General features: G+C 40.8%; 1 protein-coding gene across 3 annotated transcripts; it reads right to left on the reverse strand.

Annotated features, from left to right (window-relative positions):
* Nucleotides 1-619: 619 nt before the first annotated feature.
* Nucleotides 620-18,829, reverse strand: usp28 (ubiquitin specific peptidase 28). 3 transcript variants are annotated; one of them, XM_089017359.1, is made up of 26 exons: nucleotides 18,666-18,829; nucleotides 16,912-16,989; nucleotides 16,247-16,358; nucleotides 16,006-16,090; nucleotides 14,547-14,712; nucleotides 13,440-13,526; nucleotides 13,233-13,370; nucleotides 13,084-13,154; nucleotides 12,602-12,675; nucleotides 12,382-12,530; nucleotides 12,180-12,307; nucleotides 11,092-11,187; nucleotides 10,828-11,007; nucleotides 10,259-10,458; nucleotides 10,092-10,162; nucleotides 8,713-8,941; nucleotides 8,252-8,599; nucleotides 7,458-7,588; nucleotides 6,855-7,139; nucleotides 6,342-6,437; nucleotides 6,093-6,271; nucleotides 4,741-4,819; nucleotides 4,480-4,559; nucleotides 4,014-4,137; nucleotides 3,692-3,890; nucleotides 620-2,745 (listed from the first exon to the last, which is right to left on the reverse strand). In XM_089017359.1, the coding sequence occupies exons 1-26, from the start codon at nucleotides 18,708-18,710 to the stop codon at nucleotides 2,570-2,572; spliced, it is 3,606 nt and encodes a 1,201-aa protein (XP_088873485.1). In that variant the 5' UTR covers nucleotides 18,711-18,829; the 3' UTR covers nucleotides 620-2,569. The 3 variants fall into 3 exon arrangements, with proteins under 3 accessions (XP_088873485.1, XP_088873484.1, XP_088873482.1); XM_089017358.1 differs by having other exon boundaries at nucleotides 621-2,745; nucleotides 12,602-12,678; nucleotides 16,912-16,986; XM_089017356.1 differs by having other exon boundaries at nucleotides 621-2,745; nucleotides 12,602-12,678.
* Nucleotides 18,830-19,136: the final 307 nt, after the last annotated feature.

Raw genomic sequence — 19,136 nt, forward strand, 5'->3', positions numbered from 1 at the left:
TCCACTGCTTAGCTCGTAACTGTTACGGCACTGCATCTCCTGTCATCTGTTATTTATGAAAAATCTCTATTTATGGCTTTGGATGGTTTTTTTTTTTGGTGAGAGATGCCTCCCAAAATCCCCCAATCTGCGTCGCTCCAATGATGGGCTGTATTTTGGACAGCTGCCACTGTCATGTTTGTACTGAACCCCCCCCCCCCCATTTCCTCTTTTTTAAACAAATAACACATCATCATAAATCCGAGTAGAGAAGCTTCAGGCTTCTGATGGATGGCAAGATTAAATAAAGAAATAAAGAGATCATTAAATGTTCGGAAAAGCAGCCTGGAGATTTTGAGGGGTTAATAAAAGATGCTGTTAATGGTTGCAGCTGCATATAAACTTAAAGGACAACCGCCGTCACTTTTTTGTTTCCTAACTGACATCAGAAAAACGTTTTATAACATCCAAAATACCCAAAACACGCAATATGCTATTTTTATTCAAATGCAAAACACCAATAAAAATGAGTTAAAGTGTCCCAAATCTGCAAAAAATTGAGTTGCGAATTGGGCATTTTCAGAAAGTCCCGCCTTGCATTGCTGGAGAATCCAAACAATGGCTTCAGATTCGGAGAATATGCTTTCTTGTTACACATCCAGTTATGAATATGATTCAAATAGTTCTGAAGAGGAAAGCATACATGTTTGCAATCGATTAAAGAATTTATTCCGTGCCATTTTGAGGCAACATTGGTGGGAAATGTCTCACCCAAAAAAAGGCAAGAAAATGGCCACCGAGCTGTGAGGAATGAATCAGCCCTTTCCACAGGCTGATAAATTCCTTACACGGAGCTTGGACACCCTCTCCTGGCTCTTTCTGGTGCAACACGAGGTTTTCAGACCAAACAAGCATTGACGTGATGGAAGGACTGCTACAATGTGTCCTTTTTTTCGGTCAGGGGCGTTCCTTCAGTGACGTCACGTACGGACCCGTCACTAACTCAAAAACAAGACTTCCGGAATATTCAGCACGAGTCTTAAAATGTAAAATATAGCTATATGCGGTGGAATATTTGTAAAATACGCTCAGTAGAAGTCTTTTGAAGCCATTTTACAAATTATGGACACAACCTGTCCGGAGACGTTGGTTGTCCTTTAAATTTAACAGGTTGAAATGTGATTCTGAAGAACCACATCCAAAATTACAAGAGGGTGTGCAACCACATTACCTCAGATGTTTTTTTACATTCTTTTGAAGGAAAAAAAAACACTCTTTCACTTCATTTTTGGGTCCAAATTGTTATATAGGTCTCAATGATAGAAGAAAAAAAGTTGAGAAATTATTTATCATGGTCTTTTTCTTTATTTTCCCCTCATAGCTTGTGTTTTTGAAGAAGGGTGTGTAGACTTTTTCAATCAGTTATATCTAAAGAGCCTTGTGTGAAATTATTTGCAAAGCAGAGAACACACCATTTCGAACATTGAGGAGAAGCCAAAAGGCAATGATGGTATGAGTGGCATATGAAATGGATTTCAAAATCTTATTTGAGAAGAGTGACGTACCCCAAATGGTGAAACTTTCATCTCACAGTCATGGCCCAACATATTGAACTTTTTCACATCCATCGTTTCGCTCACTGTTTGCCCCAAAAAGTTAAATAAGTGGGTCTCTTACCAATTACTCGATTGCACTTTTTCTCTAATCACATCTCACAGGAGCTCTGTTGACTTTCAGAATTTCAACGACATCATGTGACCTACCAGTCTGTTTCAAAGTAAAAGTACAAAATATGTATTTAGAAAAACAAAATGCAGATCAGCAAGATTTGCCCAAGTACAAATGTGTTGCTGTCGCGCGTCCACGTAATCCCGCTGACGTGTCACTTCCCGGAGTTCTTAACTCATTCACTGCCATTCAATAAAGCGCTGGTCAGACCTCTGGCAATGTTTTTATCTCCCACGAGGGGGCAGCATTTGCCTTTTAGTTCATGTTAGCGCTTTGCTACAGCTTCAGCTGTTGTTAAAGTGCTATATAAATCAATAGGTATGTATTGTATTTTTTACAGACGCCCCCATTTCAAGTTCAAATAACTACAGACCCATATTACTTAGGAATTAACTATTTTCTTCAGATGAAAAAGAGAGTGTAAGGTTTCTTATGCCTAATTGAATGTTTATGTAGTCCTAAAACTCAATATTATGTGGGTCCTGCAATTTGAGTGACAATGACAAAAACCCTGGCACTGGAGTAGACAAATTTTTGCACATCATATGACAGTGAATGAGTTAAAAGGAACACCTTGTGCTTAACTACCTTTCCTTCATCGATTAATCAGGAAAATTGACAAGTGATTCAGCGCCTCAAGACACGGCGAATCAAAAATCATTTTTCTAAGATAATCAATCAAGTTTTCTTTCTCCACCCCGCTCGTGTGCTTTTTTTTTTTCATGACAAAATGGCTGCTTGCTAAGTAAACCTGCCTCATGCATCCACGGCTAGCGACGCATTTCACAGGAAATGACACACAAATCTCAACCCGGCAGTCTGTCGGCCATTTTGCGAGGATTCAAAGTCAATTTTAGAGACGTTATTTGACAGCGACCACGGTGGCGTTGTGGATGGACTCCATGACGGCAGCCAAGCGGCTGCATAGGTCGTGGGCTTGGTTCACGTGGACTTTAGGGGGGTCTTTGAGGACCACCGTTTCGGCCGAACAGTCCAGAACCCGTGGTAGGAATTCGCCCAGTTTCATCTGCAGCGAATCTGCGTAGAAAAAGGAGATTTGTTAGCAGATAAAAGAACGTGTAGCTGAACATAACTTTACACAATTGTCTGGAATCCATTTTGTACTCTCGATTATTGCTGTGCGTGTTCAATGCTTAACTCATTCGGTGCCGATAAAGTGCTGGTCAGACCTCTCGCAATGTTTTTCCCTTCCACGATGTGGGAGCATTTCCTTTTTGTCCATGTTAGCGCTTTGTTCCAGCTTCAGCTGTTGTTAAAGCGCTATATAAACCTATATGTATGTATTGCATTGTATGTTGGACAGCCGCCCCCATTTCAGGCTGAGATAACTCAAGATATATAATTTAGGAATTAACTCTTGTTTTACTGATGGACTAAGGTTTCTTATGCTGTATTGACTGTTTATATAGTCCCAAAACTCAATATTCTGTGGATCCTGGAATTTAAGTGAAAATGACAAAAACCCTGGCACTGGAGTGGACACATTTTTGCACATTGTCTGGCAGTGAATGAGTCAGATTATTTAATTTAATTATTCATCAAATTATTATTATTTTTTATCAAAGTAGTCATGGTTGTATATGAGACCTCTAGCAATGTTTTTCCCTTCCACGAGGGGGCAGCATTTGCCTAATGTCCATTTCAGTGCTTTGTTACTACTTCAGCTGTTTAAGCAATATATACATCAATATGTATGTATTGTATTTTCTACAGCCGCCCCCATTTCAAGCTCAGATAACTACAGTCCCATATAACTTAAGAATTAACTTTTTTTCTGATGAAAGAAGAGAGTCTAAAATTTCTAAAGCGGAATTGAATGTTTATGTCGTCCTGAAACTCAATATTCTATGGGTCCTGCAATTTAAGTGAAAATGACAAAAACCCTGGCACTGCAGTGGACACATTTTTGCACATCGTTTGGCAGTGTAGGAGTTTTCAAAAATGGCGCTTAAGACATCATTACCGTCCATGTCCTGTCCCAGACAGCAGCACCACTGACTGCGAATGTTCTCCATGGTGTCGCGGTCCTCCTGCGACGGCGGCGTCTCCCGGCTCATCAGATGCAGGCAAGGGATGACCACTTCGTCCATGATGGCCACACCTTCCTCGACTTTGCTCTCTTCGCCGCTGGCGAAGAGCCGCGTCGCGCTTTCGTTCAGGGTCTGCGGGATGGGGGGGGGTTGATTGAGAACCTCTATTAGATATTGTCATCAACTTCCTGTCTCCATATTCCAAAATGCAAACAAATGAGAGGAATGAGCAACCACAAATGCAGCGTCGCTCACCGTGAGACACTTTCTTCGGTAAAGTGCAATCAGAGACGTGTCCACGCCGCGTTTTTCACCCCTAGTTAATAGGGCGGCGTTGGCGTCGTAGGCGTGAGCGAGGTAGGTCAGAGCCTCCCGCATCCTTGGATGTAAAAACAAATTGATCGATAAATAAACTTGTCTTTGTGTTGTCATATTATTTGTTATTTAGTTTTTTAATGTTTTTTTTTTAAATAATAATACATTTTATTTTAAGCGCCTTTCAAAGCTTTCAAGGACACTTTTTTTTTACTTCAAGATGGCTCTGCGAGAGTGGCTGCCTTTCCAGTAGCTCCTGTTTTTTCTTTTTCTACTTCTTTCTTTCCTTTCCTCTTCCTTTCATAACTTTGCTGCGAGATGAATAAAGGTACATCCAACCCAAAAAAAACAAAGAAAAAGACACACATTCTAAAAAGTACTGTGGCAATGATGTGGAAACACTTACTTGCCATGCTGGTAATGTTCCAATCCGGTCAGCAGATAGACAAAAACTGTCTGGAACGTTCTGTAGTCGTCGTGCCACTGCTGTGTAACGACATAGGACAAAATGGGTTCTATTCACTAGCATTATTTATTCATCATCTATTAATATTTGTGTCCAAATTTGAAACCCACCCCCACTCTTAATTCCATAGACGAAACAATGTTACTTCCTGAAATTCAATGAAAGAAATTTGCTAGCAGAGATAAGCTACATTAAAAGTACCATGTACTCATCCATGTCCATGTCTTCTGGCTTGATGAGGCGCAGCTTGGCTCGGGCTTCTTGCATGATGCTGATGGCTCTGCAGGAAAAAACGGAGTCAGTGGATAAAATGATTTTATAATACTTATTTTTTTAATGACTACTTCAAAGTAAATTACAACTTTGGGATGGGGAAATGGTACAAGAGACACAGGAGCCAAGTTTGGCTAGTTATAAATATGAACACTAGATGGCAGTATTTATATACATTTTGCATTGAGTTCAGGTGGTGAATGTTTTTGCTATACAGTAATCCCTCGTTTATCGTGATTAATGCAGACCTGGACGACCTGCAATGGGCGAAAAATCGCGATGTCGCGAACCCAACATGTACTGGTGAATTTACATGTGTATGAGTACAAAATACTATTTATAAGGCCAAATTTAGTGGAGCACAGTACAGGACATGCATAAAGAAGCACAGTTAATGTTTGTAATATAGTACAAAAATCCTAATGCAATGACGTAAACCAGGGGTGTCAACGTCATTTTTTGCCGTGGGCCACATTGTAGTTATGGTTTCCTCTCGAGGGCCGTTATGAATTGGATTGGATCCTTTAGAATGTTTAAATCCCTTCAAATATTACATATAGAGCACACAGCAAATTAATGAATAACTCGTTTTCAAATCTGAAGTCAAGAATAATGACTTTTATTGTGGTTGACATCCAAAAATATAAAATTTTGGCTCAGATTTTAGCAATCATCATTGAATTTAACTAGTTTGATTTGCTTTCGTGGGCCGAAAGAAATGATGTGGCGGGCCGGATTTGGCCCGCGGGCCTTGACTTTGACACCTGTGACGTAAACAGTCCACTATGAAAATACAGTATATACAGTATAATATTTACACGTACACTACTGGATAAGTTAAGTTTCAGAAAGCGTTGAGTCCTGCAGAAGGCATTTAGAGGACAGTAATGCCTCAAAATGGAGGAATAAAAAAAATATATATAACAGTAAATCTAATGACTGCTGTATGTTGTTCTCTGTAACCCACTGTAGTTTTACAATAATAATAATAATAATAATAATAAATTTCATTTGTAAGTGCCTTTCAAAACTTTCAAGGACACTTCACATTACTTACTGTTGCTGCCTTTTGTGGCCTTTTTTTAGGTTAAAAAAATCTGCAATGCATCAAGGGACTTGATAATCGAACTGCAAAGTAGCACGGGATTACTGTAATAAATCCTACATGAGTTATATTTAATAATAATAGTAACATCTGATGTTAATTAAGTAGAATTTTAAAAAGTACAAAAAATGCCAACTATGTGGATGGAAAAGACCAAAAACAAGTCTCATGTCACCTCTCATCGAAGCTGAGGTTGCGATCCGTGAATTGCTTGAGCAGCGTCCTCTCGATGACGCGTTTAGGTGCTTTGTTTTGGAAAAAGTAAACCAAAGCGTGTTGCAGGCGGGCGTCCTCGCGCGGCGTGGTCTCCTCCTGGGAGAGCTCGTATAACCGGGAATACTCCTCGTGGAAGGCCTGGAGGAGGTATTTTGATTTTGAAATCCGGTTTGAAAAGATATGTCTTCAAGGATCAAAAAAGTCCAACCTTGATGAGTCCAGCTTCAGGGCCCTCGGCGTCGAACGCTCGTCTGGCCTTTGCGATGGCGAGAATGATACCCTGCATGGCTGGGGTCAACATCATCTGGTGGGGGTGTGGGTAAAGTGCTGGTCAGACCTCTGGCAATGTTTTTTTTATCTTCCAGGAGGGGGGCAGCATTTGCCTTTTGTCCATGTTAGCACTTTGTTCCAGCTTCAGCTGTTGTTAAAGCGCTATATAAATCAATGTATTGTATTGTATTGTGTACAGCCGCCCCCATTTCAAAGTCAGATAACGCCAGCCCCATGTAAGTTAGGAATTAACACTTTTTTGATGAAAGAGCGTCTAAAGTTCTGTATGCTGCATTGAATGTGTATGTATGCAGTCCTAAAATTCAATATTCTGTGGGTCTTGGAATTTGAGTGACAATGACAAAAACCCTGGCACTGGAGTGGATACATTTTTGCACATCGTCCGGCAGAGAATGAGTTAGTTAAATTATTATCGGGGAGGGGAAATTACCTCTTCATTGTATCCATCAGCATCTGCCCTCACCATGATCCTGCCCACATTGGGGATCTCCACCTCAGACACTTCATTCTCGGCCCGTCGGCGTCTGATGGGAACCTGTTGCTCCCGCTGCTCCTCGCTCCCCCGATCCGCTTCCTCCGAGGAGACCTCGGTGTCACCGTCAGCCGTTTTTTCGACTTCCTCGCCTTGCTCCTCCTTCACATTTGCGTCTTCTTTTTTCAAAGAGAGTTCTGATGGCGATGGGTTACCGCCCAGGGCGACGTCGGGAGGAGGCGTCTGGCAAAGAGCGAACAAATAGGACCATGATTCAGTCAATCGAGAAAATGTAATCACTTCTTTGTAGAATGGGTTGACTGTCAACACGCACGTCAGTCATTTGCCATAAATAGAAAGTCATGTCTATTTTATCACAAAGCTGTCAAACTCATCAAGTGGTTCCAGTAAGTGCGTCAGTAGCACAGACCGGATCTGCATTAGTAGGTCAAGTAGTGTAATGGGACACTGCGGCCAGGAACGTATGACCCATATTTGACAAATCAGCAAGGGAGGATGTAGGAGGGGACCAAACAGGTGCTTTCACGGGGCTTAACCCACCTGACTTTGAGGTTCCTTCTCAGCCGTGGCGGTGTCAGTGCTCTGGTCGGATCCCAGGGTGTCGCTGTTGTCGGGCTGGCCGTCATCTGTCGGGCAGTCGGAATTCTGAGGCAGGGCTGCTACATCGGATTCTTTAAGGAGGGTCAAGAAAGAGACAATTACAGTGATACCTTGGCTTACGAACTTAATTGGTTCCCAGACAGCGTTTAAGGCGAAAAGTGTGTATCCCAATAATTAATTTCCCATAGGAAACCGCTGGGTTAATAGCTTTTTGCATCAAGTGTACAGATGGCTTGTGCGGGTTCTTTGAGGAGCCTGATTGATGGGAATTTTAGCCTTGCAGTCTACAGTCGTCCTTTGAACTATCAAAGTTGAAACGAGTCCAAATTTCACTGTTTTCTATCCATTTTCTCCACTTTGTCGTCTGCCTGTCTCTTTGATGTTTAATCCCCCCCCCCTCACACTGCTGCGTTCTTGACCAATCACGTAGCTTTGACCGAATACTGAGGGGTGGGGATTAGAGGACAAAAACAATCGGCTGCTATTTTCTTGTTAGGAGAACGGGCTCGTTGGCAAATGACACATCACTCATTGTGGCGCTCCGTGTGTATCCCGAAAAATAGTTTGTATGCCAAGGTAAAATGTTCATAAATTTAACGTTCGTAAACCGAAAAGTTCGTAAGCCAAGGGGTTCGTAAACCGAGGTATCACTGGATATTCTTTGTTGAAACTGTGAGGTTTATTTTATGCTATAACAACCATTTTAAAACTCCAATGAGTAAGGAAAAAAAAACCTTCAATTGGGCCTGCAGCGTCAGACTCGGGTTCATTCTGGGCTTCCGCTTGTAGAAGTGAAGCAGCAGCCACTCTGGTTAGCTCCTCAGTCTGCTGGGGCAGCGGCGATGGAGGCTCGACGGGAACTGAAGGCTGAGGAGGATCGTGCTCGGAGGCGGCGTCGGGTGGCTCGGCGGGCGAAAGCACGGACTCGCACTGAGGCGCCGCCGCCGCTTGGCGAAGTTGCTCCTCCCACTCGCTGAGCTCCTGCTGGAACCAGCGGTTGTCTTGGTGCACGTAACGTCTCAGGACAGGTGGCAGCGAGTCCATGCCGTGTAGAACTTGACCGGTCTCGTCATCTGTGTGTTCTGAATGGAAGAGATGTAATCTTGGGCTTTTATTTTGATAATTTTTATCCATTTGACCATTTTCTATTGTCCCTCAAAACAGAAAAAAAAGAACTCATGTTGCCACACAGTACCGGTAATAAGACGTGGTAGCCTGTCATCGATGTACATCAGACAGTAGGCGCTGGCGTTGGTCATTCCGCCAAAAGAGTCGCGCTCCAGCTCCTCCCAGGAGGACTCGGTGATATTGATGTCATTGTATTTCATCCAGCGTCGCTTGGCGTGGTCGTAAATGTACGCCCAATAGTGGCCCGCCGAGGCCTGGCCCTCGTGGACCAGCACGGCGTGAAGTCTGTAGGGTGCCTAGGAGGACATAACAAGAACATATGTCAATAGCAGGAATTAGATGATAGCATCCTTTAAAATAGAGGCTTTGTTTGATACAGATTCATCGCAAAATAACAGTTGAAATATGACTATAAAAATTGATTAAAATGAATAAATACAAATAAAATAAATAACATTAAAATATCCAGAACACAGTTACCATTTTTACAAGTTAATGAAAGAATAAATCGTAATTTTACAAAAAAGAAACACGCGATAAGAACAAGATTATATATAATTGTATTTTTTAAATTGTTTTTTATAATTTTTGAATGGATTGGATTAGCCTAGCCTGTATTAGTCTTGCAGTGGTGAAATTTACATTTACATTTCACAGCAGCAAAGTGATGAAAGGAAGAGGAAAGAAAAGGAAGAAGTAGAAACATAAAACACAGGAGCTGCTGTAAAGGCAGCCACTCTCGCGACGCCATCTTGACGTAAAAACAAATACTAAAATAATGTGACACAACACAAAAGACAGTCGTTCAATTTTAAGCATTTTCTGCACCCTCTTTCTTTTTTGAAGCAGTTCAAGATGAAAGAGGACAGGATCAAACCGTCCTTTTCACCAGTGGATCAGGGACGTCATGGTGCAATGTGCACGTCTGCTACAAGCTAAATGTTGAAAAGCAACACAAAGCTGTAGCATTTATTGACGAACAGAGATAGTCTCAAATCTCCTGTCCCACGCGAATCCGCTTCAATTCCAAGCCAGTTCCAGATAATGTATTTATTATATTATAATTTCTATCGCAATAGTGTCCAAATGTTCACAAAAATCCATTTGGAACTTCGGAAGAAGTCAACTGCAAATTTCCAAGACTATAGTTGACCTCGTATGACAAAGTCACAATTTAGTCGTCATTCTCACCAAAGATAGTTGAAAAAGCATGACAATGAAGGTAAACGGTTCAGTCAACAAAATCTGCAAATATATGAGAAATATGACTTTTTTTTGTTTGTTTTTATGACAGTAAATTGAAAAATGTCTCAATAATTTTCTTCTCACTGGGGACATTGTACCAGAGATCAATTTTCCTCATTTCTAAATGAATACTTGATAGTCACGTGGGCCATGTGCACATTGCACAGCGATGTGTGACCGAGGGACTCAAGGAAATGTTACCTGGCAGAGGCTGTTGTCCGAGTACACCCCCTCCAGCGTCTGATTGAGTTTCTCAATGTTGGCCTTTAATTCTGCGGCAACAAAACAACACCGGCAAGGAGGGATTTACGTCCAACTCTCCAATTACAATATTAAGCGCGAAAACCCCCCCCCCCCTCCCCCTTTACCATTGATGTCGCTCTCCACTTCCGTCCTCCATCGCTGGAGGCAGCCCATAACAAAGTGCAGCTCCTCTTCGGTGATGCTGTGGGGGGCCGGGTGGGGTGAGCAGTCGATAGAGTGTCGGTGCTGGGTGAAGGGCTTGTATATGGGGGTGCGCTGGCAGCTGGACATTAGCCCCTCTGTCTCCTCTGCATCGTTTGATTGACTGGGTAATGAATAATCCAAGCAATTATTCATTTTCTACTTTGCTTTTTAGCACCATGTTAATACAGTGATACCTCGGTTTTCTGTCTTTGGGCAGTAGTTGGGGGACATCGCAGGGCACACTGACTTTTCAAACCACCCTTTGCTTGTTTTAAAATCAGACCCTTCAGGACCAATGCTAGGGTCTTTTTTCATAAAATATTTCTGCATTTGCGCGTGTATACAGTTTATACTGTAAAATAGTCAAAAAAGTGCTTCTTAAAAATAGTTTTCTAAACTTGGAACGGATTAAAATATTTTACACTAATTATAATGGATAGTGCCGTTTCAGTTTTCAAACTTTTTTTTTTTTTGCAGAGTAGATGCATACCTGTCCTCTTGGCTGGCGTTGTCATTGAGTGGGGAGCAAGGACAAGCATGTGAAGTAGAAAGCGGTCGGGCAACTTCAGCAGGGGAAACGGCGGAGTGCTTGGTGGAGCTAAACTCCAACACAAACTGCAGCATGTCAGCCAAAGGGTACTTGTTGGGTCCCGAGCCGTAGTTTTTATAGCTGTCGAGATATGCAAAGTGGTGGCAATTAGTGCTCTCGTCACATGGAGTGAGAGAAGATTGAATATGAGGATCTCGACTGTACCATTCCAGTTTTTGTTGAAGAGTTGCGAGCTGCTCTCTCAGTTTTTTCACTTCTCCTCTCCTCTCGTGTGTACACGTCAGGTTTTTGTGAAGATATCTGTCACATAAATGTTGAGCAAATCATAGCTCCAGAGTGTACATTATCTTTTTTTTTTGTCGTCGGTCTCGTGCAGATGGATATGACGACCATATTTAGAGTATGAGGCGCACCCCCAATGAATGATGCAAGATTTTCCATGTGTAAGGTGCAACGGACTATAAAGCTCACCCTAAATGACTGAAAAAAAGTTCTCCAAATATAATATATAATACAGTGAGACCTCAACTTACAAACACCTCAACTCACAAACTTTTTGTCTTACAAACGTCAAATTTATGAAAATTAAACCTTATAATAAGCACTATTTTCATAATACACACCCACCACGGCTGGCGGAGTGATCTTCGGCGGAAGCACATGACCGAACAGCACCAGAGGTTAAGTTACCAACAGTCCTTATGGAAGGTGACTCTCCTTCCATAAGCCATCAACGACCATCAAAAAGGTCAATAAAACTTTATTTTACAGCACATTTTATTTCTTTAATTACAGTCGTCCTGTAATGCGCCTCTTTTTCCAAACAGCAATTGCCTTTGACCTTCGACCTCCAACGCCATTTCATCAAGCCATAAATAACCATCACAAATGTAAATAAAGTGACTTTATGATACAATGCAGTGTATTTCTTTCATTACAATACAATAGCACATTTATTATACATAGAATAAGGTATGTTGTGTGTAGTTTTAAGGCTTATTTAGTTGAAATGTATATTTTATGGAAACCCGGGAACGGATTATTCCTATTTTAATGGTTTCCTATGGGAAATCTTTTTTTGAGATACACACTTTTCGCCATACACACTGTATGGGAACCAATTAAGTTCGTAAGTTGAGGTCTCACTGTATATAAAAGTTACTTCACATATAAGGAGCATCTACGTATAAAGCGCAAGGTCATCTTTTGAAGAAAATTATAGCTTTTTAGTGCGCCTTATACACCGGAAAATACGATATCTATGTATTTTTTTGCATTTTAAAAGCGGTCACCTGTCCATGTAGATAATTTGTGGAAACTCCAATTTCTTATGTATCTTTTCGGGACGGCCGAGCTGTGTGTTGAACTCAAATCTGGACAGTTCAAAGGTCAGTACGGGTGGCAATTTTTTGAACCATCTCTGCAAAAAAAAAAAAAAAATCAATTTATTTAGTAAGACCTTATTTTGGATGATAACATCTTGAGGTTACAGACCTCTCGACCAGATGGCGCGCTATGTTCTGCATGGAGCGACTCGATCTCCCTTTCCACCATGGCACCTTCTAAGCATTCGTCCAGGTTGTTGAAACCGTTCACTTGCAAAGGGTACTGGCCGAACTGCTCTATGTTACATAAAACTTTACCTAAAACACACACAACGTACTTATTAGTTATCCACATCGGTCGCAACATGACGGTTGAAACTTGCGCTTACCCTCGTGCTTCCTCTCGGTGACAAAAGTGCCATAGAAAAGTTGAACCATGGGGTTGTTTTGTTTGTCTGTTGCGCTGCTGAAAGCAAAATAGATTGGATTTGATGTACCTTTATTCGTCTGGCAGTGGAGAAATATACATTTGCACAGCAGCAAATTTATAAAAGGAAGAGGAAAGGAAAGAAAGAAGTAGAAAATAAAATACAGGAGCTGCTGGATAGGCAGCCACTCTCACAGCGCCATTTTGAAGTAAAAAAAAAAAACAAAAAACTAAATACTGTAGCAAATAACATGACAAGACACATACAGAGAGAGTCATTCATTCTTCAGCACTTGATGTACCCTCTTTGTGACATGAAGCAGTTCTAGATGAAGTATAAATGGGAACATGTATTTTTGGACATCTGGCAATGTTTTTCAAATTTAAATAAAAAAAAAAAAAGGAATACATATAAGAGTTTATGTTTTTCTGGATTGGACTTACTCGTCATTGGCGGCCAATTCAAAGGCGTCTTCTAACCAGTCGAGCAGTTTATGGGAGAACTCGCTCACATCCTGAAAATGATGAAAAAAAAAAATATATTGGCACGGCATCATTTTCATGTTAAGTAACATTCGTGTTATTTCTTGTACCTGTTGCGCTTCGCTGGTACGAAAAGCCTCTCGCAGAAGCTCCACGGCAGCGCAGGGGTCGACGAACCGGCGTGTTGAGCCCACCATGAGGGCGAAAAGGCAGCGCAACTCCTGCATGAAGGCGATGTTCCTCTTGTCCTATCAGAGCAAATTTGCATGTCACCCTATGAAAAGTCTGTCTCGGACGACGATTCTGAAAATACTCACGGCGTGGCTTTTACACCTTTCCAGGATTTGCTCTGACAAACGGTAGTCGAGTACGAGTCTTTTAAAGACGGGCAGGTGGAACAGCGACTGTAACAAAAGACGTATATGAGGATTAGTAATTTTGGCGCGTTTGTTACCTTTTCCAAGCAAAAACCCAGCTCTCATTGAAAAGGCGTTACCTGTTGATTATTTTCTGTTGATAAAACGACTCAGCGAATGTTACAACATATTACAAACAACGTTTAGGATTCCACTTTCCACATCAGAAGTCCTTTGAGCTCTCCATGTGCGTTTCCCGCAAAGGAACAATTAGTGTTATATCTCACGATAATTGAGCACTTAACGTGTCTCCTGATAACATTTGAGTGGGAAATCCAATGGAGCCTGATCTCATCGTTACATTCACCGGTAGCCGCCGGGGAATAACCAAAGTTTAAGAGTGACTCACGTGGTCACTTTGCCTTGAATTTGAGAGCATAATTTCATTTGGAAGATTATATTTACTTACCGCTGTTGAATATACAACATTTGCTCCGATGACAATAAAAAAAAAAAAGTGGAGCATAACATTGTCGTTTAGATATGAATAATCAGATCATACAACCATTACTACTTTGATAAAAACATAATAATTTGATAAAATAATTTGACTCATTCACTGCCAGACAATGTGAAAAATGCGTCCACTCCAGTGCCAGGGTTTTTGTCATTTTCACTCAAATTGCAGGACTCACTAAATGGTGAGTTTTGGGACTAGATAAACATTAAATACAGCATTAAAAACCTTAAACTCTCTTCTTTTCTCAGAAAAAAACAGTTAAATCCTAAATTATATGTCCAAAATAAGATCCAATACATACATATAGATTTATATAGCGATTTAACAACAGCTGAAGCTGTAACAAAGCGCTAACATGGAAAAAAAAGGCACATGCTGCCCCTGGTGGAAGGGAAAAATATCACCAGAGGTCTGACCAGCGCTTTATTGGCATTCCAGCAAAAAAAACAAAACCCGAACAAATTCGGGAATGGCACTCTACTTCATTTTTCAATTTTTTTCAATTCCCGAATAAATTGAGAACACGCAAGCAAGCGTCGACGCCTCACCTGAATGACGGCGCTAAACCAGCAAGTGTTGCCCACGTTGCGAATGCCGACGGGCCAGTCGTCCTTGCGGATCCAATCGGCGGGGTTGCTCATGTCACTCTGGACCGCTTCGCATCTCTTCCTTTTGCTCCTTGCCGAGTTCTCCTCGGCGCTCGCTTCCAGTGCCCTGACGAGGCATCGGCACAGCCGTTACGATTGACAGGTGGAGCGACTTCACGTAAGAGTTGCGCTTGGCAATTCCAGAGCTTGTCGATTTGTAGTTTGTTTTTGGTACGATATGTTACGCTAGTTGTACAAACTGTTTTAATCATGCTAGTCACAGAAAGGTGTTTTGTTATCCTATCCTCTGTAAATAAAATCGCTAAGCTTCACAGTAGAGGGCTAAGTACGGAAGAGTATTAGGGCCAGGTTGAAATATATTTTATTAGAGATGGGGTATTATTCTGAGAAGTCACATTTACATACACATTTAAAGTCACAAATTTGCTAGATTTAAAGTCACGAATTCGCTAGATTCAAACTTGCAAATTTGCTCGATTTAAAGTCACAAATTTGCTAGATTCAAACTCACAAATTTGCTAAATTTAAAGTCACAAATTTGCTCGATTTAAAGTCACAAATTTGCTAGATTCAAGGTTACAAATTTGCTCGATTTAAAGTCAGAAATTTGCTAGATTCAAACTCGCAAATTTGCTAGATTTAAAGTCACAAATTTGCTCGATTTAAAGTCACAAACCTGCTAGATTAAAAGTCATAAATTTGCTCGATTTAAAGTCACAAATTTGCTAGATTTAAGGTTACAAATTTGCTAGATTTAAAGTCACAAATTTGCTAGATTCAAACTCGCAAATTTGCTAGATTGAGTCACAAATTTGCCCGATTTAAAGTCACAAACCTGCTAGATTTAAAGTCACAAATTTACTAGATTTAAAGTCACAAATTTGCTAGATTTAAAGTCACAAATTTGCTAGATTGAAACTCGCAAATTTGCTAGATTTAAAGTCACAAATTTGCTCGAATTAAAGTAACAAATTTGCTAGATTTGAAGTCACAAATTTGTTAGATTTAAAGTCACAAATTTGCTAGATTCAAACTCGCATATTTGCTTGACTTAAAGTCACAAATTTGCTAGACTTAAACGTGAAAAAAATAAAACTTTTGGAGTTTGAGATACATCATTCAGTCGTGCGGTGGGTTAGCAGCGTAATGCTCTTTCGTAGCTGACGGATCCGGTAAATCTAGCAAATTTGTGACTTTGAATCTAGCAAATTTATGACTTTAAATCTAGCAAATTTGCGAGTTTGAATCCAGCAAATGTGTGACTTTATTTTTTCAGAATAATACCCCATCTCCCAAAAATATACATTTCAACCTGGCCCTAATGCTCTTCCGTAGCTAAGAGACAGTATTTTGGGTGAATAAACAAAAAAAAGTGTCTGGAAAGCAAAAAAGATGATACCGATGGAATTCTCTCTCCTCCTCCTGGACCTTGTGGGACTCCTGCAAGCTCAGTTCGATAGCCGTTTGGAGCTCATCTTGTGCGGCTGAAAAGAGAAAACCTTCTGAATCAATATTTGGCAGTTTGTCTTCATTTCGCGGGATTCACAATGGAATATGACAATAGTCACAAGTAATCGATTTGTGGAGAAATAAAATAATAGATCCAAACTAAAATATAGTAAAAGTTTCATTATTTGTACCCTTCTGACCCTCCACGGGAATTCCAGATTTTTGTGGTTCTCCAGCATTCTGTGCCTCCACATGCAGACTTGTCAGCAGTCCGACAGCATTTCCGATGTCACCTCGACTGGCCTTCATGAGAGCAGGGATATAAAGCAGGAATAGATAAAAGGGCACATAGATTCATATTAACTCATTCGCTGTGCAAAAAAGTGTCCACTTCAGTGCCAGGGTTTTTGGCATTGTCACTTCAATTCCAGGACTCACAGAATATTGCGTTTTAGGACTACATAAACATTAAATGCAATGTAAGAAACCTTAGACTGTCTTCTTTAATTAGAAAAAAAAAGAGTTAATTCCTAAATTATACAGGTCTGGAGTTATATGACCTTGAAATGGGGCGGCTGTTCAAAATCAATACAATACATACATATTGATTTATATAGCGCTTCAACAACAGCTGAAGTTGTAACAAAAGGCAAATGCTGCCCCCTCGTGGGAGGGAAAAACATTGCCAGAGGTCTGACCAGCGCTATATCGCACCCCGAAAAAAAAAACAGAACCCGAAAAAAATCGGGAATGGCGCTCCACGTCATGCTTTTCAATTCCCGAATACATTCAGGAACGGCAGTGAATGAGTTAAAAAAAAACACGAAAGACTACATAAAATGTTCTTTTGTCTTACTTTTAACGCTCTGCAGAGAATCTGTGGATCCTGGATGCCGCTGATCTCCCTCAGCTGGTTGATCAGTATCTCAGTCTGCTGATTGAACAAAGCAATAGATGGACTTGAGTCGGACGTAGAACGTATGAAGTGTAAAAATCATATTTTTATCAAATCATAATATATTTTGTCAGGTGTTCTTGGCAGGTTAAGAGACAACCCAAACTGTGTGCAACAAAGTCACCTCAAAATACTTTTGTGTACAGCCATCATGTACTTATTAACACACGTAAAATGGCAACGTAGCAAATGATTCAAAATAACAATGGATTTCTCCTCCAGGTGTCTTTTGGCTGTCCCACACAAACAGACGAAAGCATGTTTTCGTTTCATTCCACCATGATGTCCCAGATCCACTGGTGTAAAAATGCTTTGATCCTCTCCTCTTTCAGCCAGAACTGCTTCATGTAACAAGTAGGTTGCAGAAAGTGCTGAAGAATGAATGACTCTCTGTGTCTTTGTGTTGTCATACTATGTTATTATTTTCTGTTTTGAAATGTAAATTTCTCCACTCGCGAGACTAATAGAGGCAAATCCAAACAACAAATGCCCAAAATGCCAACCTGTCATTGTCATAGCCAAGACGGTGACTGAATCAAGTCTTTGTCCCAAGTGTCAGATGACGCGTCGATAAAGTGGAGGAAACAGATTCGGACCCATGACTTCAGTCATTCCTTATCGCTGATGACATGTTTAAAAGGAACTTCATCCAAATACTGACATTACTTTGCATGTGAAAGAGTACAAACAAACTGTCAGGCGTATTTTCACCTTGTGGATACATAAAGCATTTAAATATGAACGAGAGCCCGTTGAGTGAAATGTGCTATATAAAGATTGTCGCTACAACAGCAGGTGGATGTATCTCTCTCTCTCTCTCTCACACACACACAGAAAGCAAAGTGCAGGGGGCCCAGACTTATATGGCATCCAAGGTATATTTGAGACCCACTTGGTTAGCCTCTATTTTAAGATGCTGACATGGACAGGACAGGCTTCTGTTTATCATTCAGCTCGGCATGCCTGCGGACTCCCATCACAAAGCCACTGTGACTCTTTTGCCTCCCTGTCTACGCTCACATAGACACACACAGCCAAATAAATGTACAAATGTTTTACAAAAATATTGTTAGAGACCTCATTCAATGTTTGTTTGTTTTTTTTTTGGGGGGGGGCGGTCATTCGTTGGTTAATTTCTGGACAAGTTAGATGGATTTAACTGGAAAATGATTAGCTTTCTTGTTAAATTTACTATTCAATCACTAAAATAGGTGGAAAATGCAGTAACTTAATGAAATGAACGTCTACTTGAAACCACGTCGTACTTTTAACAATGTTCTTAGTTTGTTAGGGGGCCACGGTGACTCTTCCCCCCGTCTACGCACACATACACAGCCAAATAAATTTACAAATGTTTTTCAAAAAATATTGTTTGATACCTCATTCAATGTTTTTCTTCGGGGGGGGGGGGGGTGTCATTCGTTGGTTAATTTCTGGACAAGTTAGATGGATTTAACTGGAAAATGATTAGCTTTCTTGTTAAATTTACTACATTCAATCACTAAAATAGGTGGAAAATGCAGTAACTTAATGAAATGAACGTCTACTTGAAACCACGTCGTACTTTTAACAATGTTGTTAGTTTGTTAGGGGCTTTCGTGCTAACATGTCACTCGTGTTAATTACACTCCCCGTCGTCTTTTTTTTGCGCTCACCGAGTTGGCTGAGTTTTCTCCATTTTCGCTCTCTTCGGCTCGCATTGCAAAACGAAAAATAAATTTCTTCCCGTTTTCAAAATTTCGGCCTCCCCGAGAGAGCGGTGTCACTGCTAGGCCATCTGTCGAACGCAGAGAGCTCAGAGCAGCGCGCGCGTGCTCGGCTAGACAGCGTGCGACGTGCGCGCCCCCGAGACGACGTCGCCGTGATTGATCGTTGTTGTTGGGCACCGCCCACGAAGATTTTTCCTGTTTTTAACGATTTATAAAAAATACAACTACGTATATAATAATAATAATAATAATAATAATAATAACAATAATAATAATAATAAAAAAAAAGAAGAATGAGAATAAGAATACATTTCATTTATAAGCGACTTACAAAACTCTCCAGTCACAGGATATTTTTTCTGCAGGTGAGCAGCGGAAGCCACACGCGCCAGCGTTCACTCAAGCCGGAAGTAATCC

The sequence above is a fragment of the Hippocampus bargibanti genome, linkage group LG16, assembly GCF_051943395.1.
Source record: "Hippocampus bargibanti isolate YZ-2025 linkage group LG16, ASM5194339v1, whole genome shotgun sequence".
Lineage (NCBI taxonomy): Eukaryota > Metazoa > Chordata > Actinopteri > Syngnathiformes > Syngnathidae > Hippocampus > Hippocampus bargibanti.